The following is a 25,212-nucleotide window of genomic DNA, read 5'->3' as shown; positions in this document are numbered from 1 at the left end:
AAGAAAAAAGACTTTTCCCTTCTTTCACGTATATGATTTCTGGCCTGATACTAACTGAGAGGGAGTCCTGTTGCCCCCTTCCTCCTTTACTATCCATAGAAGCTAAAGTTATAGTTAACCCAAGCAGAGGTTTCGCTGTCTGAGAAAACTTCTTGTTCTGGTTTGGATAAAGTTATGTTTCTCAATGTTTGACTTCCTTTTCTATACCACATCTATCTATAATTTTATTCTCTGGTCAGAACTACACTCTGTCGAGGTAGTGTAGGAGCGATGTGGGACTGGCAGCTTCTGCCTGTCTGTCTGTGACTGCTGGGCTGAAAATATCTGGGTTGTCGGGCTGAGCTTCTTTCCTCTGACCCTTGACTTAGCTTGGTGTCTGCTACTGCCAACCCAGAGAACCTGCTGAGGTTGGTGGGAGAGGTCCCACATGGCTGCACAGACACATTGCAACAGTCTCTGTCCTGAAATTCATTTATTTTCTTGGGTATTAAGTTTGCATTAAATTCCACCGTTTTGTTGTGGTGGACATCCTGGATTTAGTACGCCACCTGGTATCACAAGGCCTTTCTCTAGATTTCCTCCCTCTGCTGAAGGCTGTAGTGTTTATGTTTGAAAGCTCTATTTTTCCCCCTGTGGCATTTGAATTGCAATATACCCTGTGGACGTTTCAGTTTTGTCAGCTTGACTGTTATTAAGCTGTAATCATTTATCATCATTGGCAATGATTTTATGTCCTGTTTTTTTTTCCCCAGCAGGTATTGCAGAACATTTGTTGGTAAACTACTGTGAGCATGCAAAGACTTAAAATATATAATTCATAAAGTCATATTTATGTAGCAGTGCTTTACGATGGAGGGTTGTGCTGAGAAAGCATTTGAGGTGTTGGTTTATTTTTAGATGAGCCAGAACTCTCGGTTTCCATCTCATTTCAGGCACCAACATAGAATGATTGAGGATCTCCAGAAACCCAAAAGCTTTTCCCTCTAATGGCATGAGAGAGTGTGTAAATAAAACTGGCAAACATAAAAATGCAATAAGCTACAACTGTTTCATGAATTTATGACCTGAGGGGGCAGAGTAATAAAAAAAGTTATAAATTGGTGTCAGTCATGCTCCTTTATTAAGAGCTACTAAGCAATGTGTATAACGTGCAACACCAGAATGTGAGCATAGCTGCCTGAATGTTTCCTCAGTTGGCGGGGTCTTGTTAAACTGAGAGATTTTGATTTTCATGCTCTCCATGGGTATGCGTGCACGCAGGTAGGGTTTTCATATCTGTGAGATAGCATGTATTTATCATGGCAGGGGGGAAAGAGCAATAGGTGATTTTAATTAATTTCCAAATCACTTCAGGCAGCATCGTGAAATCTCACGATCTGACATTTGGAGAGAGAATCATCTTGTCTGCCGTTTAGATATTTATATTAAATAATTTATTATTTAAATTTATATTAAAGTTGAGGCTTTTTGCTCAGGCTGCTCCCACAATCGCTGCGTAAAGTCGGCGTCTCAAAGGGCGACTTGGCCTGGCCGCCTGCTCTGAAATATGGATGAATTGACCCTTGGAGCTGGCTGTTTCTTTCCGCTGATGAGAGGGGGAGTCTGGACAGATGGATTGGAGCTGGGCTCCAGGCTGCCTTAACCCTGGGTGTCTGGGCTGCCATCGTGGTCAGGGGGAGTCTGCTCAATACCATTAATGGCATTTAGAGAGCTTTTCAGCTGATCAAAGGCAGGCTTGGACTATAGGAATACCATCAGATGAGCTGCATAGATCTCTAGATGCCATTAATAGCATTGACATTTAAAGTTCAGTGACCTTAGATGTTGAAAAGTTAGTTATCCAGATTTGGAGTTAGATGAAATATTCTCAACCTTTCAGTGTTGTAACCCCTAGTATGTGACAAAAGAAGATGGAATTTAATCCAGAAATCTTCTGCAGGTCCGATGTCGCACCAGTGGTCGTATGTCCAAAGAGCGACTTGTATGTGGCCCGTAGTGTAAACTCCTTGTTCGGACAGTCCCAGTGAGAATGATTTATACTCGTGTTTACTACATAGTCTTTGTGCTCGTGTGCCCAGATCCCCCAAACAGATAGAGCAAAACAAAATCGGAAAGCAAGGGCTTCTGGGGACTTTCCTCTCCGCGCGTGGCAGTGAAGCTGCTGATCGGAGATCTGTTTATCTAAATGTGTTTATCCCAAAGCAGCTGAAGTGCTTCCACAGCAGGTATTTGGTTGGTGATAAGAAAGGACTGAAGCGTTTCCTTTGGGGATAACAAGTGCAGAAAAAAAGATTATTTGAGGTGGCATGCATTACGGATGGCATGCTGCCCGTGCTTGGAAGTAGCTTGGGATACAGGCAGTTGTATATAAATAGCATTAGTAAGAGTGCAGAAAAGCCTCAGATGTGCTTTTGCGTAGCAAAGCCTAATATAAATAAACAATCATTAGAAATTGCTAACATAAAACAAGGGAATAATCTTTGCTTTCTGTTTTATTCCCACGCAATTAAAATAGTTTTTGAGACCAGGCATTTGAACTATTAAAGTGAGAGATGATATTCCAGTCAAAATGGTAGTTGTGTTACAGGGGACTGCTTCCGTGGCGGTGTTATGCAATTGCCATGATAGTAAATACTTTGTTTGCCCATACAAATATTATTAACAATCTGTTAAAAAGAATCCATATAGGATTCAGAACCACTTTTTGCTCAGCTTTCCGATGACTGTCAGTGAAAGATGAGTTTTGGGATGTGAAACCGCTTGTTATTAGCGTGTGATTATTGTTCGCAGGTCTGTTATCGATCGGGGGATCAATACAGCGAGTGGTAGATACCCTTCCTATGACAATTCACAATGCAAACCATTTATCGACGGGTATGTTTAAAAAAAGACTTTCTTTGAAAGCTGGTTGTGAGGCACAAATTTGGTCCTTCTCTCCATCTTGGTGAAAAGCTAAGCTTCGGAAATGGAAGGCTGTACTACATCTAAATTTATTTTGTATTTCATTACTAGTGTTGACTCTATGGGTGTACTTGGCTGTCCTACATGGAGCTATGTTTGCATTTGCATCTTGGATACCCTGGTTGGATTTTTTTTGGTGTAGGAAATAGTATTAAGACTGTGTGTTCGTTTTGCCTGTGAGCTCATATGGTAGCCAAGGGGGTAATTTACATCTTGCAGAGTAATAAATTTTCGTGGGAAAACGTGATTGTGTGGTTGGGGGGAAAGTGGAAATCAGAGATGAGGGGAGGGGAAAAAAAAAGAAATTGTGTTAGAGTGATCTGAAGCCATCTCTCATTGCACAATTTTCTTTTGTATGTGAGGCCATAGTACCCTGCCTTGTAGTACTCCAGAGGTTTTCTAGTTCATTTTACCCCCGATACTAAGCTCACGCTTTATACGTTCCTGCAGTTGATTGGTGCTGTGGAGTGTCAGGGTGATATGGACTGGAACACATCTTTAGCTGTACTGGAAGCTTTACTTAGTGGATACCCATGACAAGTCTTCTATGCCCATGACTCATACAGATAGGAGAGTCAGGCCGGAGCTGTGGCATGGACCTTTCTAGGTTTTAGGAGCTAAGATACTGCGTAAAAGTCCTATGGCTCCCCAAAACGTCCCTCCTGTGCCAGCTGGAGATGGGTTGATTCCTGAGCAGGGGGTGAGCTTCTTGAGGAGAGAATTGGGCATGGCAGGAATCGGTCCCAGTGTCTTGCGCTTTTTTGTGGAGGGACTCAGAGAATAGTGGGAAGGAGGGACAGACTGTGATGGGAAAGATTTGTGTGGCCTTCAGAGGACTCAGGTTACAGCAGCACCGGTGATGGGACCGAGGGAAGGCGATGCTGCGTTGCTGCCGTTCCCACTGACCCGCACCTCCAGCCCTCTGGCTACCAGCCGGCAGGGTTAAGGTACAGCATGTAGACTATACCTTGGCAAGAGAAGCAATTTCTCTTTGAAAAGATCTCCGTTGGGAAAAATCACCATAACTGCAGTGGATACATCAGCACAATTTGGGACCTAGGGGTTGGGTGCTCTTAAAATCAGCTTTGAGGTATAAAGAGCCAAACCTGCGGTAGTTAGAGAAATCCCCACCCCACCTCCCAGGACCGAAGTCAGGGACTTTTCTTCTGACCTACCTCAACTTCCAGAACTAGGTACAAACTGCTAGTGGGCCTTGTAAGAGAGTCCTTTTTTTGTTGTTACTGTTGTTCAGACTATTTTTAATCAAATACTGGTTTATATAGTCAATACTATTTTTTTTTGAAAGCTTTTGTGAGGGAGGATATCAGCTTTTGCTGGTTGCTTTTCACAGTATCAGCAGTTTTCCTTTTTAGACACACAACTAATTTTGCATTTCAACTATTATATCTATGTTCGCTATGGAGGTTTCTATAGTAACCAGCCTCGACTATCTGCATACCTCTACGGGTGGATTATACATGCAATACTAAAATGTTTTTCCTTTTATTTTTGTGCAGACCGTGCCTGCTAGCATGTTTTAAAAAAACTTTTTTGAGTAATGTGAAAAAGAAAGACCATTTCTGTTGTCTTTGTACTCTTTAAGAAATCTGTTTATTAATCTTGAGAAGCATCATATAAATACTTAGTATTTCAATGCCTCTTAGTCTAAACCCTTCCAATGCCTTTAAGGGAGAGAAAAACATTAAAAATGTTAAATAATCTGGATTTTGTCCAGTGCAAGAAATCTGTGGTAGACCGGGGAACAGAGCTGGGGCCTCCTGAGTCCTCACTTGGTGCTCAGTGAACCACATTTTCTTTCAGTATTTCACCAAATAGTTTAAGCAAAGCTCTCTGGAGATGATCTTTCCCGAAATTAGTCTTTTGTGTTGAGTAAAAAACCAAATCTCACTACTTTATTTGCTTCTCTGTTTTCAATACTTAGTGTTACATATATGAAAATGGGTGACCAGAATTGAATCTAGAGCTCCAGATGTGGCCTTACGCCAGTGTATGCTGTCAAGTCATAGGAAGTGAATAATTTTCCAGACTGAGCAGCACAGGGACTCCAGAGCACATTCGGTTTTCTTCCATTTCTGTTTCTTTTTTAACAGGTTTAACTTCATTTAATGGATTGTGATTCCAGACCTCACGCATGTATTCCTTTTTACAACTGTATTGATTTTATTATGATCATCCCAGGTGGATTTAGAAGTGGCATTTGAGGAGCGGGTGAATAAGCTTTGATGCTTTCAATCTGGCAGGAGTTAAAACTAGAACCTGAAAAGAGGCATAATCTTTTCCTTGACTTATATTTATCCCTTTCCCTCTTCTAACTTAACGCATTTATTCTGCGTTTCAGTGAGTTGTCATTAACTCAGTGCTTTACTCATAATCCTTCAACTTGAATTAAGGTGTAGGCAAGTTTCCAAATTAGACACTTGTGGCATTGATAACCACCATCTTTAAGTACTCTGTGATCATGTTTAATCTTTTATCAGCACTGCTACCTTAATAAGTCCTCCTCACCTGTTACCTTTCGGCAAGTTTTTGCATCCTCGATGGTAGGACTTTGCTGGATGGGGCGGTTAAGTACGCTACGGAAGTGACTAATTAAAGCCAGGAGCAGTTAAACGCTTGATTAAGTGATTTGCTGGAGAAGGATGTGATTGAGCACATGTTTAAGTGTTTCACTGGATTCTGAGCCTGGGAAAGGAAAACCTTACTTTTAGATTGGGTGTATTAACTCATAAATGTTGTAGTTCTGTTCTTTTTTAACAGTAGTTGATAGATAACTGTAATTTAGAGGAGCAACTACTTTAGGAGAATGCTACTCGTAAAGCAGCAGGGATTAGCTGAATGCCTTTTTATTTACTTTCCCATTAGCAGGGTGTCAGTATGGTATTCTCTCTGTGGCAACTTCAGTTGTCCCCAAATTTGCTTTAGTTGTACGGGAATGGGACTTAATGGTTGAACTCAGTTGGGGAAGATTAATGAATTTCTTAAGGCTTAGGCTCTTGAGGCTATTTCCTAACCAGAGGCAGCTGAAAAAGCAGTATTTTATGTTTCCATTATTGATACTAAGAAAATTAATGCTTTTTTTGTGATATTTCTTTGCTCACATAGAGCCCCAAAGTCCTTTCTGTAGAATTTCTAGGGCTGATGAAAGTGCTCTTGGTATCTGTCAGGCTCGGGCAGTGGATGGCCCAACCTGAAGCGAGGCCTAGCCTGTAGGACAGCAACATCTGCAAGGCAGGAAGGCAACCATACGCGGTACTGAAGTGTGTTTCTTCGCACCCGGGACGACAGTGGCACAGATGGCAACGTGGCTATGAAGCCCGGGGTGTCAGGCTGACAGGCGGGACACGGGTCAGGATTGTAGCTCTCGGCTCCCGTGTCCGTGAAACGGCTGCTTGCCCTGTCACGCAGTTCCTGCGGTTCGGGGCCGTGCAAACACCGTATGACATCTATTTCGAAACCCTGTTCAGCACGATGTGCAGCACCACAGACCAGGAAAGGCAGGCAGCATGTTAATCGCTTTGTAAGAAAAAGTCCGATGTGACGCTGCGGGCCGGCTCCTTGGCCGTGGCCGATTAGCGTGGTGAGTTAAAGGGCAGTCGCGCTGAGTCACACGTAGCCTAGCCGCTCTTGTAGGAGTTTGGCGGCTGCTCATGTACGTGATGGCCCATATTGCAAGATGAGATTTTTGTTTTTGAAACTCATTTTTAAGCAAAATGAAAAGAAAATGGGATAACAAGGCCAAACAAGTAGTTTCATAGTGTTTTTAATTTTTAATCACTGTGTGCTGCTTATCTGCAGTGTTGAAGAGATCGGCACTTGAAATGCTCTGTGCTTTACTCAGTTGTGTTCTTTTAAAGCACGTTCCTGTAAGTTATAGAGACACTAGTAAAACAGTTCAGCAGTGGACTGAAATGACATCAGAAAGAAATAAAATATTGACTAGAAAGAATATACAGCAGTGAATAGCTGTTGTTGTGAAGAAAGCCTTGAGCCTGGGAGTGGAGCAGCACCTGTTCGTGATGTGTTATTTAGGGAGCCGTTGTCTATGTGCTAGGTGGAGCTAGCACTCGTACCGCCGCGAGGCCCGACGTGTCCGAGAAGCAACGCACCGGAGAGCCAATCTGCATGAGGTGGGAGGAGGATGTCCCGAATTATTCGTACACAGAGGAGCTTTGCAGACTGCAGGGTTGGTAGGTTTGCCTCTGTGCAAACCTTGGCATGTGCCCTGCTGCTGAAACCCCAAGCCTCGATGGGCTGCAGGCTTTCTGCCCTTACGCATCTCTGCAAAGGCCACTTCAGGGGACTCCGCTGAGTCAAGCCGCCTGACGGTCATGGGGCCAAAGAGGTGTAGGTGGACCATGAGGCGGAAAGGGTGCGTTTTCATGCACCCAAGCTTTAAAAGGTTGCCTCAGCCCTGTAGTGGGAAAGCAGGGAGACTTTCCACAATGATCTAGAGGACCTGTAAGCCCAGTTCTCATTGATTTTTTGATGCAAATTGTGAGACAGCTCAAGTGCTCTGGCGTGATGACAACTGAGAATTTGCTGGTGACTGTCCGAATTCCATAAACAGGACTGAAAATCTGCGCCATGGCGGCAAGAGCAGAAGGCAGCACTAAAGAGGAGAAGGGAAGGCATGTGTGAGAAGAGCAGAAATGGAGTACCTTTACTCTGGTTCAAAAATGCATTTAAAATTTTATCTTTTTAAAGTGCTTTTTAAGTGCTGCATTGCTTCCAGTTTAGCTATTGATTGCACCAACACGAGAATCTGTTACTCATGGGCATATTCACACAACTATTCTGTATCAAAGCTTGAAAAATCTAGTGGCCTGGGTGTGTAGAGGTTAGTAGATGGAAGGTCTTACTCCAGAGTTGCCAAGGCAGAGAGAGGAGACACTGAACAGGATCCCTATGCCCATTGGAAATGTCATATAGCCTTTATATGTACATGGGTCTGAGAGAAGAGAAAGCTTTTGAATATGTTGCTGATTGCRTGGTAGACTTGTCTGAGTTTGCAACAAGCTTTGTCCTCATTGGTACAAACTTATTTTTGTTATTTTTGTAATATCATAAGTAGGTTAGGAGAACTGGGAAAATAACTCATTGATTGTTGTCCGTATCTATAACCCTTTTTTCTCTGAAAATAGGCTGATGCCAAACCAAGCAAAAAAAAAAAATCAAATTCAAATCGTAAGTGAACATTAAAATTAGAGAGGAGAAGAGGAGGAGGCAGGGAGGACACACAAATGTCCATGATGTTGAGAAAGTTCCATCTAGCCGAGTACCCTATTTTTGGTCGTAGCTGCTCAGGGATGCTTAGAGAGAATATAAGAAAAAGAACAGATACAAAGGACACTTTTCCGAGCTCCTCCAATTAACTGTCTAAGGACTTTCTCTGCAGAGCTGGCATCCAAACTACCATTTTTAATAAATGCTAGAGCATCTCGTCCTCCTTGGATTTGTGTAATTCCTTTTTGAACCGGCTTATATTTTGGCATCCACAAAACTCTGTGGCAATGAATTCCAGGATTTAATTAAATGTTTTGTGAAAAGATACTTCCTTTTATTGGTTTTAAAGCTGCTGACCAAAATGACCTCTAGCTTTTTTAATCTCAGGAAAGAGGAATAGCCAATTCTATATTCCCCTTTCCCATCCCACTTAGGATTTAATGGACAGCTACTATTGCAGTCTCTTCCCCTCCCAGGAATGTGGTCCCTACTAACTGCAGGGTTTTTTTCAAATATTTTTTCAAGTTCTTTTTAAATTAATGCTTTATCACTTAGTTCCTAAAATGCCGTGGCTGGGATCGTGGCCCCGTGGGGTGAGGTGTTACACGGGTTCTTCGCCTCCGCACCGCAGAGCTCTAGAGCCCAATTAGGCTGAGGGTAGCAATGGGCTTAGGTCCCCGTTTACTACTCTGCTTAACTTTTCCGAATCAGAGGCACAAAGGGATTAACTTTTGTACCGCCCTCGCCTTTTTCGTTTGTTAAACTCCGGACCTCTGACTAGCAGCACAAGTGCGGCTTGTGGCGCGCTGAGCTGGTATGTGGTGTATCAGGTTGCGCCGTGTGGCTTTGGCTCTGCTGAAGAGCCCATCCCCGCGACGGGACGGCTTCTGCGACTCCGGGTGTCCTGCGTGCCGGCCGGAGGCAGCGGTTCTGCGGTGCCCGCGTCCGGCCGGCCGGTTGTTTGCACGTGCCCGTACAGACAGCCGAGCCCCGCACGGGAGCGTGTGCTCCTCTCCGTTTCTCGTGCACAATTCCTGATTCGTTTGACCCTGGCAGTGTACGTACATGCTCCATTTCCACCCCACCGATGTATCTAGCTGAAAGAAGCAACCTAAATCTGCCTTACATCACAAGAACGTTTGCTGCTATTACGAATGATGATAATGTTCCCAGCACAACTATTAACACCTTGCTGTTAATTTTCTGTTGGATCCCTTTATTCCATAGTGGAAGGGGGGAAGTGTTTTCATGCGAGAATAACGGTGTAGCAAGTGGGATTGAGAAAGCCCAACATCGTTTCCCCTTTACTTTAGAAAGGTGGAGYGCGTGGTGGGGAGAAAACCCTCGGACTAAACAAATTAGTTTAACTACAAACCAAAATAATCCAAAAGTAAGGTATGGCCAGTTACCACTGTATTTTTTTTTTAATATGAGAGGAATTATTTTTATCTAAAAGAGGAAGTTTGGTGGGTGGTTCCTAATCAGACACAATATGAGAAGCCTTGATTTAGATGCATTTTCTGTGCAGTAAAACCAATAAAGAAATACTGCTTAAAGACACCAACACCATTATCATGAACAACAAGGCAATTTCTCCTGCAGTATTTTAAGTGTGTAGCTGTAGCTTCAGAATTAATTCTTCCAACAACACGCATATATCCGGGGCTGTTTGGGATTACTTTGTTTACAATATTGTAAGATCAATTCTAAATGTATGCACCGAAGTCTGAATAATTTATTTTCTAGTCCATTAGAACAATTTGGAGGATCTAATTCCGGAGGCCACTCTGCTGCCAAGAGAGAGAGCGTGTACATGTATCTCTCGGGGAGACAGACTGAATCTATGCTTTTAGAGTAAGCCAGCAGCTTTACTACTTGACCCTGGTATATAAATGCTGATAAGCAATTTGTTGTGAGTGGAATAAACCACTCCTTCCATGCCCAATTGCAAAGATCAATTCTTGCAAAGGACCTGCTGCTCCTGTCTTTGCACGCAGTATTTTACACCTGAGGCGCAGACCTGCTAAACGGCCTGTCCCGGATTTACACTGGGGTCTGTCCTGGAACGGACAGCAAACTGGGATCTCCTCAGTCCTAGGGCTGCGAAACTGTCCCCTCTGCTGTCCCAGTGCTTTGCCCTTAAAATGGAAGATTTTACAAAGATGCAACACTTACCAACAGAAAAAATTGCTAAAAGAAGCAACGTTGTGTTTCAGGTGTTGCCTTGAGGTGCCTTGCTGGCAAGGGAGTGGAGTATCAGCAGTAATTAGGCAAATAATGTGCTAAATCTTTCAAAATGGAATAGAAAATGCTGTTGTCAGTAGCCTAGCATCTTTGGGGTTTTTTGGTTTTTTGGTTTTTAAAAGTTGCCAGGCTTGCACTCACCATGTAAAATCAGGTTAGAGCTGCAGTCTTCTTGCTGATATTTTGTTTTAATGTTTAGTGTCTCTTTTCACCGTGACCCTTAAGCATTACCTTAAGTAGGAGTTTGAGTACTGTTATGTTCATTCAGCCTAGACCTAAGGGTGGGCTTGGTCCTTGGTGGAAGTGGAGCTTTGGAGAGCAGCTGAGAATGGCTTTAAGGGCAGCTGCTGGCTCCAGGGACACGCGTGACCAGTTAGCAGTTTGGCTCAGGGGCAGCGAAGGGGGACAGCTTGGTGCGGGAGAAGGGAACGGGCTGAAGCGAGGTGGAGCAGCCCTCAGTTGTGGTCGTTTCCTAAGCAGCACTTTGTGCAATGCATTAGTTTGCGCCAGTTGGCTTAATGCTCAGAGGATCCCTTTGCCTGTTTCAGGTCTTGGTTAATCAACCTAAGGAAGAGGTGCGCGTTAGCTCTTCAAAAACAGAAAGATAACGAGCTGAGAAAGAGCTTGATGTATTTTAGAGTATCTCTGTGTACAGCGTGGTGAGATACTCCTGCTGACAAACTGACCCGAAATACGCAGCCCTGGTCTAAATGGGTACAACCACAGTCCCTGTGTTTTGCAAGAACTGTCGTCTGGTTTTGTGATGTTTTGTACCACCAGTGAATTCCCTGTTTCTGCAGATGTGAATGACTTTGGTGGGGGGACGGGGAGTGGAGTCCAACATCCTAAGAGCAGTGATATCTCAAGCATTATGTTTTGTACGTCGTAAAGAAATGAGTAGGCAATGGAGGAGCAGGCAAAGCGAGCCTTGCCTTTCCCCCGCGAGACTCGCCTCCCGGAGCACAAACAGTCCTCGTAGGTGGGCATGTCTGTCAAAGCAGGGTGGCAACACCTAGTGCCTGAAAGGCGATGAAACAAACTCCCTTTTACTGGAGCTATTGAAATGCTTCATAACACAGAATTGAAGATAATAGCTAACTGTATTGCAAATGGATGCCTCTGCTGCTCCTGGGCATCTGCGCTCATTAGGCCTAATTGGGCCATTTTTGTGGCCTTGCTGTACCTGGGGCTCAGAGGTTGATCCTGAGGCAGGATGTGGACCAATCTATGGAGGCAAAAAGATGGCAATGCTTTCCATCTCCTTCCTCAGCCAGTCTGGCATTGTTCCTTGGAGCGTATTTCAGTGGTCTGACCAGTTCAGGTTTAATTTTGGTATCTGCCGCCTCTCCTTGGATGCTGCTCTGGAGTCCAGCAGACCTTCAGAATTTGATACCCTTTTCAGATGCAACCTTTTTTGCCTTGGCCCATGTTGATTGCTTTTGTTCACACCATCTCAGGTACACTAAACAATTTTCTGTGGGTTAATTTCTTTAGATATTCTTGCCCCTTCTCTCCTCTAGTTACTTTTCCGTCATTTTAGACCATTTTAAAGATTGTGGTCCGTAAATGTGTGTAGAGGGGAGGTATTTCCAGTGTTATGTGGTCATGGCCTGGACTGTCTCTTTTTGGTACTTATGGAGGGTACTTTGTGAGAGGGTGAAGATGGAGATATAGGATGCCTGTATATGAACAGGCTCCTTAATAAGATAATTTGAGTCCTAGGGTCTTGGAGCCTGCTTTCTCTGAGTGGAGCCATGTAGTCTGATGCAGCTGAGGTACATTACAACGAGGTATAGCTTGACTCCTTACTTTTGAGCAAAATAGACTGGTTTGTAACTGGGGACCAGTCCCACCTTGAGACACAGCCTTCTTTTTTGTCCCTTTTTGAAGGGGAATTCAGTCCTGTGCAGAGGAAACCTTAGCAATTAGTACTAAGTAATTGCCTTTGCTTTTGTGTTTCTCTTTGGTGTTTCATTTCTGAGGATTAACTTTGCCCCAGGATTAGCTCTGTCTTTTCCCTTTTCTGGTTTGTGAGCTGCCTTATGTTCATCCACTTTATGCAGACATTTAATTGATATGCTCCTATGTCTGACTTACTACTCTATGAACACAATTTCTTTCCTAGCCTTTAATTGATTTGGATAATAAAGGGCAATTATAAAACTCAATAAAAATTGGTTATTTTAAAGGGAGAGCAGGAAAAAAAGAAACCTAAGTGATAGTCTGCCATGTGACTGTGTAATAATGCAAAATCCCCTTTGGTTTAATTCTATTTAATTGCTCAGCTTTACTCAGATTGTTACAATTCTGCAGGCTTTCTCTCAATTATAAGCAGCAGGCTGATAAATGTTTGCATTTTTTAAAAGTTCCTTGCGTATGCAACAATTGTGAAGTTTTTGGTTTTGTGGTGGCTGCGCTGCAGTGTTCCCTTCTCCTTGCTTGCATGTCTGAGGAGCATGAACTTCTGTTCTCCTCTCAAACCTTTCCTAAACCAGCCAGGTTCTCTTCTGAGGGCTGAATTATCAAACCAGTAGGCCACATTAGGAGTAAACATCTACTCTTTCTTGCAATGTTAGGGGGAGGAATCTCCCTCCCTCCCTCTCTGGCCCCTCTACACTATAAATGAGCTCTCACTGACAAGGAAGTCTTAACCTTGGACAGGAACCAACTAAGAGGAGGTGCTGGGTGTCCTCCTAGGGGATTCTCTAGCAAGAGTTGGGTATGGCATGTGCCAGRGATGGGAGACGGAGTAGTGGGATCAGAAGAACGTGAGGTCCAGACTGCTTCAGCCCTTCTGGGCAGCTCTCTGAGGTACCTAAACATGGCACTGGTTCTTTCAGTGCCTTTGAGATCTGAATCATTGGGAATTTCTCCCTTATTCAGTGTGTGCTTTTCCACTAGCAAAGAAGAGACCTGGTATTTGAAACTGTGGCTTGAATTTGGGAAATTTGGATCTTTCTCTTGAGTGTAGTATCTTACTATGTGGGTCTGTGCATGAGTTCCCCCTCTGTAAAACGATAAAATAATGTTTCTTTTCCTCCTCTGTTGTCTGTTCTACCTAGTGCTGTAGGGAAAGGATCAACTCTTATGCTGGATTTGCCCCAGCAGAGCCTTTGTACCACCGCAAAATCAATAGTGATTAATATCTGGGGTTGCTTGGATACAATGACTGAGTTGCTTTGTTTCTCTTTATTTTCCCAGTTGGGAGGCTGTGGAATCCTTGGAGTAGGCATCTGGCTGGCTGTTACCCAAGGCAACTTTGCTACCCTCTCCTCTTCTTTCCCATCCCTGTCGGCTGCCAACCTACTGATCGTCACGGGGACTTTTGTCATGATCATCGGCTTCGTGGGCTGCATAGGTGCCATCAAAGAAAACAAGTGCCTCCTGCTGAGTGTAAGTATTAAGCTGCTATGCTTCTGCAGTACGTGTTGTCTCAAGGTGCTGGTGCTATTCCAATGCATGTTACAGAGCTCTGTATTTCAGCAGAAGTTGCCTATTTGACATGGAAGAGATGTGAGTCATGTTTGAGTCAGTCTTTGATGGCTCTCAGGAGCTGCTAGATCATTCCTGATCATACTTTTAACTTGTTCTTGGAGGATGAAACCTTTCAGAAGGGAAGGGTTGGTGGTTGTATGGCTTTCCTTGAGCTCTTCAGAGAAGGAGAGATTTGTGAAGACACCTTTTGCAATGTACCCTTCGTTTGCTGTTTACTCAGCTTTAGTAGCTATTTCCTCTAAATGTCTACTCTGGTGGGACTGATGGTGTGAAGTCCTGGGCAGAAAGATCAGTGCAGATATGAAACACTGTGAAGAGACAAGCTCATTTTGGCTTCAGCTGGAAATAAAGTGATTTGGACTTGGCAACATTGGTTTTGCCAATCATTAACTCTCAAAAGACTGAGATGTCAGGAAGCAAAGGTCGCAGCATAAGGAGACTGCTGTGAAATGAAAGATTAATAAGGTGCCAGCTGTCCATGATTTAACTGAGGCTTGAGCCATTTATCCACTGCATTTTATCAAAATGTAATTTGATGCTGCTCAAAGTTGGACTGGCTTTGCAGTAGTGAGTGCTGCTTGTGGTTGGTGTTAGTGTGTATTTTGTGTCCTGTTCAGCTGAAGAACAGGAAGTGAGTTGCTTTGCTGTTCAAGTCCAGCATTTCACGAGGTTCAGCAAATCTTGGCATAAAGTGAAGCTGGGGTTTAGTTCTTTGAGCTGGCAATTCCTCTGTCACGTTATAAGGCTGTAGTTCAGGCTGAAAAGGCTGTTGCTCGCCCTGTTTCTAATACTCGTTTTGCTCCTCTGGGATCTTAAGTGTGAGATGAGGCACACAGCCCCCAAAGAAGATTCACCCTGTAAAAATCTTTGACTGTGAGATCCAAGCTTGAAAAAGATAGAGGACTCTTTCCAGGCCTCTGCCGTAATCGTTTGTTTCTGGTGTTTTTTAACCAATAGAAGTCAGGACTAGTACATTTCTCTGGCAGATGGGTGCTTTGGGACTAAAATGAGCAACATAAATTAGAAAATAAGGCAATTCTGTGAAGGGAAGTTTACCTTCAGACAGTGGAAGTCATAATCTGAGGCCGAAAGTCTCGAGCAGTTTTAACAGCCTTATATAAAGACCCACTTTCTGGAGGAAGGAACTGGCCACCCTTGTATTACTGGATTACAGATTCAGTGCCAGTGCAGCAGGAGCCCCCAGAGTGCTGAGTCTAGTGGTATAGCTTGTATGTGCAAAATTAATCACCCGTTTTGGGCTTTTTGATCAATGGCCTAGCTCAGACATGACCAGCAATGACCTCTGTCTTCTAATGTGTCAGGATCAGGTCAAGATGGGGCAGTTTGTCCTCAGCACAGGATGAGTTTCTGACTTCTTTCCCTAACAGTGTGGCCCTCACCACCTCACCACTTTAGGAATTCTCTGTATTGGGAAGCTTGTTCTGATTTTGTACCAGCATTTAACCCTGTTCATCTGTCCTTCCACTTGTGTACCCTAGCTAGTCAGTGTGGCCTCCATTTTATTCGATGTTCTTCATTTCAAATGTGAATTAAACTAGATCTGGTTACAACTACTTTAATTCTGAATAAGCCTAACTATAGAGAGTTGAAATACAGTTTCATTAGTGTACTTTGAATTCAAGCTTTTTGTTTAGTCCAGAATAGCTTTTCTCAGTATGCGTTAGCTCTTACTTCCCTTCAGTTAAATACCAATGAGATTTTGGGGCTTTTATGAGTTCTTCTATCAAGTCTATCTCCAGTCTGTTTGCGAGGGAAATGGATAGTGGTAGCAACTTCCATTTCTGGGAGCAGAGCTTTATCATGTAGGTTTGTTCTTAGTCCTCCTTCACCCAGATCTGGAGTGTTCTTGTGTGGCTCAAGATTGCTGGTCCTCCTTGGCTTGTGTTTGAAATGGTGCTTAGAAGTTCAAGGCAGAAACATTTGGCTTTGGCCCACTCCCATTTTTCTAGGTAATGTAGATAGCAAAATAAATGCTCAAATGAAAGAACTTGCTGAATATCACAGGCTCTGCTTTATGTGGTTGCCGCATCAGCTCATCCTTTTTTTGTTTCGCAGGTGTTCCCAAGAGTGTGTTCTGCCAAAATGAATAGAATCTCTGTAGTGGTATCGTAGATAGCTAAATTAACGCATGCCCCTTGCCCCTAAATAATCTGCTTTTTTTTGTTAAACATCTCTGAGCATGCCCCTCCTCTCCGGCTTTGTAAGGGGACCGTTTCATTGCAACTGGGATGTGATAGGATATGCCGTCCAGGAGAAAGCTACCAAGTATTGGTAACGTTGTGTGTGTTTATGACTCGCACTGTGTTTAACAGTCATCGCAGGATTGAGTCCTTACACTCCTTTCTGTATCTCTCAGGCCACCACTTAACATCTAGCTTTGTTCCTGGTAATAGCTAAGCCTGCTTTTTGAACTGGATTCATATGATTTCTGTCTCCGGAAGTTACTACTGCAAATGCGCCAGCATGTCGTGGAGTAGGTTGTCCTGCCATTTGTGATGTCGCTGCCATTTTTTTTATGCAATGCTTGGTTATGCTAACTCTTCCTTTTTCCTAAAACCATGATTCCTTTTTCTCAAGTAAAGCATACAATAGTTCAAAGGATTTAGGTACCCCTCTCCCATTTAATTTCAGTGAGATTTGGTTTCCTTCTTTCCTGTGGCTCCTTTTGGAAATAGGAGCTGTGATAGTACAGGGACAGAGAAACTGAGGTTTGGCCAGACAGGTATGTTTAGGGTGGGCTAATGGAGGTTTTTGGTAGTATTTGATGCACTACTCGCTGGATAATTTGATTCTCTAATTTGCCCTCTGATACTTGGCCATCCCCAGTACTAGACCAATAAGGAGGCCGGCACTGAACAAGCATGAGGAACTGGGAAGGATGGAGCTGGACAAGGTCTGCAGGCAGTTGGAATAGATCTGTGATGGGCTTAAAACAATGAAAAGCTCTTAACTGAGTGCTAAAATGAAGAAAAGAAGTAAAAGCTAGGATGTTGCGTCCCTTGTTTTAGAAGTAGTCTGTATGATATAGTCTGATGAAGTGAGACTTGGAAGGGACAAAAAGAAAAGGGAGTGGCATAAACCAAGCTGGAGGAGCATCCAGGGCTGCTACCGTGCTGTGGTAGTAGTTACTCATGGTATCACCTATGCATGCAAGATTAGACGTTGCTCCCCTCAGTAGAACGTTTGTGTATCTCTGAGTAGCAGGTTTCATTTAGTTCCCTTGGTTCTCTGCTTGGTGCGGTGTGTGAGAAAGTCAGGGATGTTAAATATAACCGTAAACAGCAATAAAGATGATGTGTCTGTCATCAGAGTCTCCAGATGCTCTGTCCGTACTGCATGCCTGTCATCTCCTGCTCTGAAATTATGCCCTCGATCTCCTTTAAGACTCTCATGACAGTGCAAACGTAGGGACCATATGGACATGCCTGATGTATCCAAGAACAATTTGGAGCTCCAGCTGCCGTTATCTCCTGTAGTGCGCCCTGTCCTACTGCTAGGATGGCAGCAGTCTTTAAACCTGCAAGGACCGGAAAGGCAATTTTCCAGTGGAACGGCACTGAGTACAGCTCCAGCACCTCCTGTTCTGCATCCTGTTCAGCAAAAGAAAGAGGAAAGGATGTAGCAGTTGGGAGGGTGTTTGAGTGCTGCTAGAGTTGGCAGGGGTGGTTTGGAGGAATAAGTTGGAAATCCTGCAAGTACAAGAGGTGTAGGACAGTATCGGAGGTCGTAAGATGGATTAGGGAGGGAGCAGGGGAGGAAAAACTACCAGCACGACCCAGCTGTGTGGGCAGGGCCGAAGCGTGCATGGTGTTGCACATAGCAGAGCTGTCTGTGTGACGTTGCCTTATGAATGGTGCTGCTGGTCTGCGGCGTGATAAGGGATGAAATTTCCTTAAGGAGTCTGCTGGAGTGAAGGAGAAATGAGCAGGATCGAGGAGACATTTCTGTCTATTTGTATTACGTACAGTAGGTTGCGGAGCAGATGAGACTCTGATCCTGAACCTTTGTGTTCTCCACACTGATGTTTATATTATGGTTGTCAGAGCAAAACCATAAGCTCTTTGGTGTTAGGCTGCTCTGATGCTAGATATGAATGATAATACTTTCTTGCCCCTGGCATTTGCTAGGCATGTTAAATGGAAAGAGGACAGGTGAAGTGTCTTAAGTAGGAGAGGACAGAGGGAGAAGTCAAAGGCAGAAGTAAACTTTGCTTTTGTAAATGAGATTTTTGCATAGCTGGATGTAATAGTGAGGAATGATCCATATTAACACTAAAAAAGGTATTCAGGTGGTCTAAAGGTGCAGTTTTACTAACTTGAATGGACTTAGCTGGTGTCCACTAAGTAAGGAGCTGGCGGATATTCTTTATTCAGTGGCAGTGTATAGCCAGGACAGTGCCTCAGTAATCCCTTAGGAAAGAGGCTTATTGCTTTTTCTCTGCTTAGAGGAACAGAATACTATGAGAATCTAAAACAGAGCATGGAAAAAAGTAATTAAAGTAAACCTCAACCCTCCTATGTGTTCTGCAGAAATGTGCAGATGGGGTGAATTGCCCTGCTGTCATTTTAGGAGCTCACTGAACAAAAAAATGGATATTTACAATGATCCTTATTTGCTCCAGCTACAATATGAAGGAAGATAAACTCTTCCATCATTAGATTTCCCTCAGGAAATCAGAGGAACCAGCATTTCTTGAGATAAGTATACAGCCTGGTGTATATAATCTCACATCTCAATGCAGACGCAAGCTGATGGGTGAAGCAGGCGAACAATGCTTTTTTTACTTCAGTAAGATTCCTTTGACATTTCTGCTATTCTGGTTGCTGAGGATCGTATAACAGAAGTGCCTTTCCTACAAGCTCTCCTGTAATTAGAAAATGGCAGCTTAAATCTGATGGGTTGGGTCACTGCCCTGAAGTGGTGCCAGAGGTAATAAGCTGAGTCTGACTTGAGAAAGTTAGTTTATTGACTTCCATTGATTTCTGTAGGTATTTGATCATGCCCTACAGGATCACCTCACTGTACTGCAAACCTCTATAGGTTATCTTGCAACAAAATTAGGAATCCATCTTTGCTTCCTTTTGCAAATGTGTCTTATAGTTTCAAGGTCCATCAGAGACATTAGCAATATCCRCCATCTTCACGTGGACTGGGAATTTTAGCGAAGACTGTTTAGTTTAGTCTAACCCCATTGCAATGCATATGCATTTCAACTGAGGCAGTTCCTTGCAGGAGATGAGGCACCAGCTTGTACCACTCTAGCGCAACCAGTTGTGACGATTCGATCCTAGTAGTGATATCCCCTGCAGGCAGCCACCGTATGTATGTGCATGAGCATGGGCCGTTGCTCTATGCTAAAGAATATCAAGCTTGATTTAAGTCCTTTCATCCCTTTCATGCTCAGATGTTGGCCTGGCTGATCCTTAAGTGACTGCGTAAAGATTGTGCTTTAGGCTAACCRCAAAGATGGGTGCTTAAGGAGCTGGACTGCCTGAATTCTATCTGTGTTTTTCATATATGTTCAGCAGAGATCTATATTTGTATGCTTGCACTGTAAAGGGCCATTATTCCATGGATAATCCAGGTCAAAAATCCCAGCTCTGGGTGTTAAATCATGATGGATTATATTATTTATTGTTTGTATTACAGTGTTCCCTGCAGGCAGCCCATGAGAACAGGACACTTGTGCGCTCATTCATTGTAAGAGGCAGTCCCTGCCCAGTAGAGCTTACCATCAAAATAGATAAGACAAATGGAAAATGTTATTATCCTCATTAGACAGATGGGGAGCTGAAGTGATTTGCTTAGGTTGCACTGGGAGATGGTGGGAGAGCTATGAAGCCGACCCAAACTGTCCGAATCCCGGCTCGGTGCCTTTGCCCATTGGTCACTGTGTACTACAATGACCCCTAACAAGTATTTAGTCTGTGTTTTCAAAATAATAATAATAATTTTGATTTCTCTCTTTGTATATATTGCATCTTAGTGATGAATAAATATCCCAAAGCAAAGTTAGCCCTCAGTTTTTATCTTGTTGAAAGTGCCTAATTGGCACAATTAGCCAGTTACCATGAGCTCTGCTGCAAGCTGTCTCTGTTAAGCTAATCAGTCTAATTGCAAAGTTACCTTCAGTTAAATGTGAAGCAGGGATTCAGAGAAGCTGTGAGAAAGAGCATATGAACAAGGTGTAATGAAAAATTTTTTTTTTTGGGGGGGGGGGGGGGGGGGGGAAGAACTTGCTGTTTGTCCAGGAATTAGTCAGTGGTAAAAAACAGTATCAGGCCCTCCATGATGGAAGAACTTTAAATGTCTGCTTGGTCATCAGAGCATGTGTGTGTAGGCATCATGTCTGAAGACACTTGTGTCTTAAATAATAACCCATGTCCTGAAAAGAGATAAGGTTCATAGACGATTCTTTATCTCATCATCTGCTTTCGTGCCATTTTTTTCCCTCGGGATTTGGTACAAAGCACATGTTCTTCTGCTCCTGTTTGGGATGTGCTAAGTGGCCAATAGGCTTATCAAAAGAGGTAGAGAAAGGAGTCTGCTCGTGTAGTGACAACCTGAAATGGCCTTAAGTTGACATATGTGGCTCTCCATCACCTCTTGTCCATACAGGGATATACCGGAAAGGGCTAGGACTAGACAAAATGCTGATGAACCAAAGCAGCTGTCGTCTTGGGTAGCACCAAATCTGGGTATGTCCTATCAGATCAAGGATCAGAAAAGTAAGAAGATGGCTTAGATCCATCCTGTTTCCCCTGACTCCTGATTTGTGGATAAGCCTGAATATTTTGGAGAAAAGCTGCAAGAATGACTGGTGAGAAGGGGAAAGAAAAGAATCATTAACAGACAGATCTATGTGTTTGGCTTCATTTAAATGAGAACCTCATGTTAATAAGTGAGGAGTCCTGCACAGGTGATGGTGTGAATAAGATCAGAATGAAACCGTGATGATATTAGGTCAGGACTGGCTGTGGAAAGACCTGATATTAATATATGTATCTGAATGACTTATCCGGACATCAAAAGGCTCCTATTTATGGAATAGTCCAGGGGGAAATTGAGTGCCCCGATGTTTTGTACTCGGCTGCTGAGAGTTTTCTGGACTTCAGCCAGCTCATCTGTAAGTGAAATAGCAATAAAGAAAATGAGGAAGAAGTTAATGAGTGAGAAGAAAAGGAGAATAAAAAACCCACTGTTTTCGAGAGTGTCGCTGCATCCAGTCAGAGAGCTGACAGCTGAAACTCTGTTGATGACAGGGAATTTATTTCCAAGCAGCTAAATGGGAAAGAAATAGCCCGTGAATGACTTCATCAGTAATTTTATGCTCCAGACCAAACAGTAGATTCTGGTTCCAGCTTAGCACATGAGCGTGCATCTTTTAGCGGTCTGAGTGGCAAAATTGGGGAGATGCTGGCTGCATGCAAACCAGCAGGCAGCCGCTGCAAAGACCGGGAAGGTGAAGGAGACGCAGACGGGTCAGTGACCGCACACCCAGCCTGAGGTGTTGCATATCAGATGTAACCCTTCTCTGTGTAGTACTGAGTTGCACGTGAAAGCCTGAACTCGCTGCCCGCTCCGACAGCAAGTACTGTGGACCGAGCTCTCCTTTATTAGTGAGAATCTGCTCCTGTTGCCTTTCAGTTTTAGCTACCTCTGCTTGGCTGGTACGCGAGCTCGTGAACAGATGGGACCGGGCTGAGTCCTCTTCTTCCTCTCTGCTTTTCTTGATCCCTGGTATCGGGCTACTCGGAGAACCTGGGAATGGAGGAAAGGAAGACTAAACCTGCCTCCCTCCTGTTTTTAGACTCAAGCCTAGGCTTGATATGCAGGAAGGGCTTACCTCACAGGGTAGTGTTTATTTTTCTAATGTAGACTGATGCAATACCATTAGTGCCCGATATGCTTCGAATATCCACGTTTCTCTCTTGTTTTGCTCCGATGCTGCTTTATGGCAGTCAAACACCGTAACACGTACAGGAGTCAGTGGAGCTCTACTAACTTCTAGCGGTTGAAGGCTCAACCCCTACGTCTGAATGACTGTCAGTGTTTCTGAGCTCCTAACTCCTGCTTGATTAATTGGGGTAATCTGTTAACTAGTAGTTGTTAGCAGGGTGTGAACAATGTCTGCTTCTAAAACGCTCTGTGCCGGGGTCGCCTGGACGATGTGGTAGGCAACCGAGCACTCCCATTTCCAAAGTGAATGACGGATAACCTGTATGCTCCTCGCCAGCGCGAACAGCCGCATGGCCTTTGAGCGTGGCGTTGGATTTATTTTCCTAACAATAAAAGTTTCTCCTCGGATAGTAATCCACGGCCTTTGCAAAGCAGCATGTATGTTTATACTTCCAATCATTTATTTGCTATTCTAGGCATCTTAACACTGCTTCTTAAATTAAAGGGCAGCATTGGCATTTTTCTTTAAGGACTGGAATTACCTAAACCTCAGGGGAAAAAAATCTAGCTTTGGCGCTAGAGAAGCAGAGGCTAGTTTGTGCGAGTTAGCATCCTTCTGTGATGCCTACGGACGGGGTAGGAAGAGCTTCTGTGATGCTACAGACATCTCAGTTTGCTACAGGAGGACATAAGCAGCCAAAAGGCAGAATTAGGTAAGCCCTACTGGCTTGTCCGTTCATTTTTTAAGCAGCCCCGAGGGCCGCTCGCCCCGATGGTGTCCGGGCGGCTGGGGCCGCTTTGCCCGACAGCCAGACGTGCAGGGTGAGCGCGGTGGGAGGTCAGCCCTGCCGGCTCGGCCGCGTGCTGGGCCACCGCTTGGCGGCTGCTCCGCTCCCATGGCACTGAGCTGTCCCGACGCGCTTCATGCCGGAGCTCCAGCCGGCAAGAAATATCCTGGGAGGGGGTGTTCAGGGGACAAGCACCACTTAGCAGACACATAGGTAATGTTAAGTCTGCCTAAAAGGTGACACTGACTGGGGACTAATTAAGTTTGTGTGTCTTTGTTACGGATGGAGAATAGCGGATTAACCCCAGGCCAGAGCCTTATAGCTCTATTTGCCATTTCCACCAGCTGTGTCCGGAGCAATTGCTGTGTTATTAATGGAGAGGTGTAGGGACTTGTAAGAGCCAGTCTGATGTTTTAGTTCATGCTAAGCCGCCCTTTACTTCACAGGTAGGCTGAGTTTCTGTCTTGACTACGTAGGATGAAGATTTACACCCGATCACGTCATCCCTCTGCGTTATGTTTGCCGAAGAGACGCGGTAGCCCTCAGAGGGCATCGAAGGCCAGTGAGATATTGATGTTAAGCAATCATATTCTGTGGCCCCGTTAAATGGGCCTGTACCAAACCTGCTGTTGTGTTGGGACACTGCTACCTGACTGATATTTGATGATACTTCATTGATTTTTGAGTCAGTTTTTGCCAAAGTTGGAAAATGCCTGGAAATGCCACAAAATACCAATTAAAAGCCTGTGATATATAGTATGGGAATCTACACTCTCTCAGCTCACGCTCACTAGAGCAATAAGACTGGATGATGCCAATTGAAAGCAATAGTGAGACTAAAATGAAACTCCATTAATCTATATTAAAACTGCATATGTTCTATATCTTCCCAGAAATAATTACTGCAGGTTTCTCTCAGCCTTATTGATCAGCAGGAGTATCTGCACATTCATAAAAAATACAGTCTAAACATAAACCGAGCTGTACTGTATATCCAGCAGGCGCAGAGCATGCGAATCCTTGTCACAGCCGCGATGGATTAACTATTAAGGCTTTCGGAGAATAATAGCTGATGAACCAAATTTAGATACATGCTGTTTTCATAATGGAGTTTCTGCTCATAAGTTTGCTCGTATACATTACTGCCTTTTTACAGTTTATTAGCAAACTTATCATTTTTATGCTGCACAAAAATGATCAGGAGGCTAAGGAGATTTACTTCCAAGGAGATGTTAAGCGAGCTAAATATGCGCAGCGTGGCTGAGAGAGGGCTCAGGTGGGACATAAGTCTGCAAATATTTGAAGAGCCTAAATACTGCGAGCAGAAAGGAATTACGCAGGGCGCCAGGAAGGAGCAATGGCTTGCAACTGCCAAAAGGAGATTTTAAGCTGAATGGCAGCAAAAACTTCGCAAGTGAGACGTTGAATCCGCTCTGAAGGAAACTGGTGGGAACAAGCTGCCCTTTCTCCCACATTGTAAAGTTCATATCCGAGATCAATACACTGGGATTTTCTTGACTGTAGTCCTGGTTACTGCTACTGTCTGGCCGCTGTCCTGTCATTTCCCGTTCCTCGCCCTGGCTTTTCTGTACAAATTTTGCAAGCTGAAGGAGGAGTCATTTCTAGGATGCAAGTACAATTCCCGTCACACTTTTTCCTTCTGTTCTTCCCTCCTTACTCAGCTGCTTGGAAAAGAAAATCAAAGAAAAATTAAAGAACTGAGTGAGCCTTTCATAATGTTCCTGCTCCCTATTAATACATCAACTCAAGATGCCTTCTGGGAACTATGTGAAATCAAACTTCTTATGAGACTTAGTGGTATATTAAACACTTTTGCTTTCAAAAGTGGAAAAAAGCCTCTTTTTTTTGAGTGCTGATAAAATCTCTCCCACATCAGATTGCATTCTGTGGAAGTCATGTACAAGTATGTCATGAAAAAGCTATTCTGGAAAGCTTTCTAAAATGCTGGGGGATGATTTTTCTGATGTGGTGCTTAGAAAGCCAGAGTCAACGTTGTCAAGTGTTGGTGCCTAAAAGTAGGTATGTAAAGCCCTATTTAGGGGCAGTTGTTCTCCAGCACCTGCAGAAGACAGTGTGATTCTTGCATTGCTTTTGACCTTTTATAGGTGCTTGATTTTTCATGTATAACTTGCAATAAATGCGTCAGTAGTTTGTGGTATTCAGGACCCCTTTAGGTGCCCAGCTTTGTGCGTCTAAGCTGTGCTCTGCTTTGGCTTGGTTAGGCAGCGGATGCTACACTTCTGTAGGGACCACCACGGGTTTTGACAATCCCAACCATAATAATGTGGCAGTTGCAATGGGGCTGACATATTATTTCAGTATAAAGAATATAATTTATGAGAAAAGTAACAGGAAAATTATAGAGCATGTTAAATGCAAGGAAAGGTCTTCATTTATGAGCAGCTTATTAACGTGTGACTGTTGTAAAGTCTCTGAAGTTCTTTTGGCCTTAATGGAGCTCTCTGAATTTGCAGGTAAAGGTTTGACTGCATTTATTCAAAAAAAGGGAGAGTTCAAATACTGTTTACACTTCCGGTAT

General features: G+C 43.7%; 1 protein-coding gene across 7 annotated transcripts in view; it reads left to right on the top strand.

Moving 5' to 3' along the window:
* Window positions 1-25,212, top strand: part of TSPAN4 (tetraspanin 4) — a 282,853-nt gene that overhangs the window by 201,217 nt on the left and 56,424 nt on the right. For all 7 annotated transcript variants that reach the window (XR_003252375.1, XM_026059072.1, XM_026059074.1 and 4 more), the window contains one exon: window positions 13,651-13,842. Coding sequence is in view for 6 of the 7 variants with exons in the window: in XM_026059072.1 (XP_025914857.1) it covers window positions 13,651-13,842 (192 nt within the window). In the remaining variant the exon portion in view is untranslated. The remainder of the gene's footprint in view (window positions 1-13,650; window positions 13,843-25,212) is intronic.

This window comes from Apteryx rowi, unplaced genomic scaffold (genome assembly GCF_003343035.1).
Source record: "Apteryx rowi isolate R43461 unplaced genomic scaffold, aptRow1 scaffold_152, whole genome shotgun sequence".
Classification (NCBI taxonomy): domain Eukaryota; kingdom Metazoa; phylum Chordata; class Aves; order Apterygiformes; family Apterygidae; genus Apteryx; species Apteryx rowi.
The sequence above is the reverse complement of the archived record's forward strand: the minus strand, read 5'-3'. Positions and strand labels throughout refer to the sequence as shown.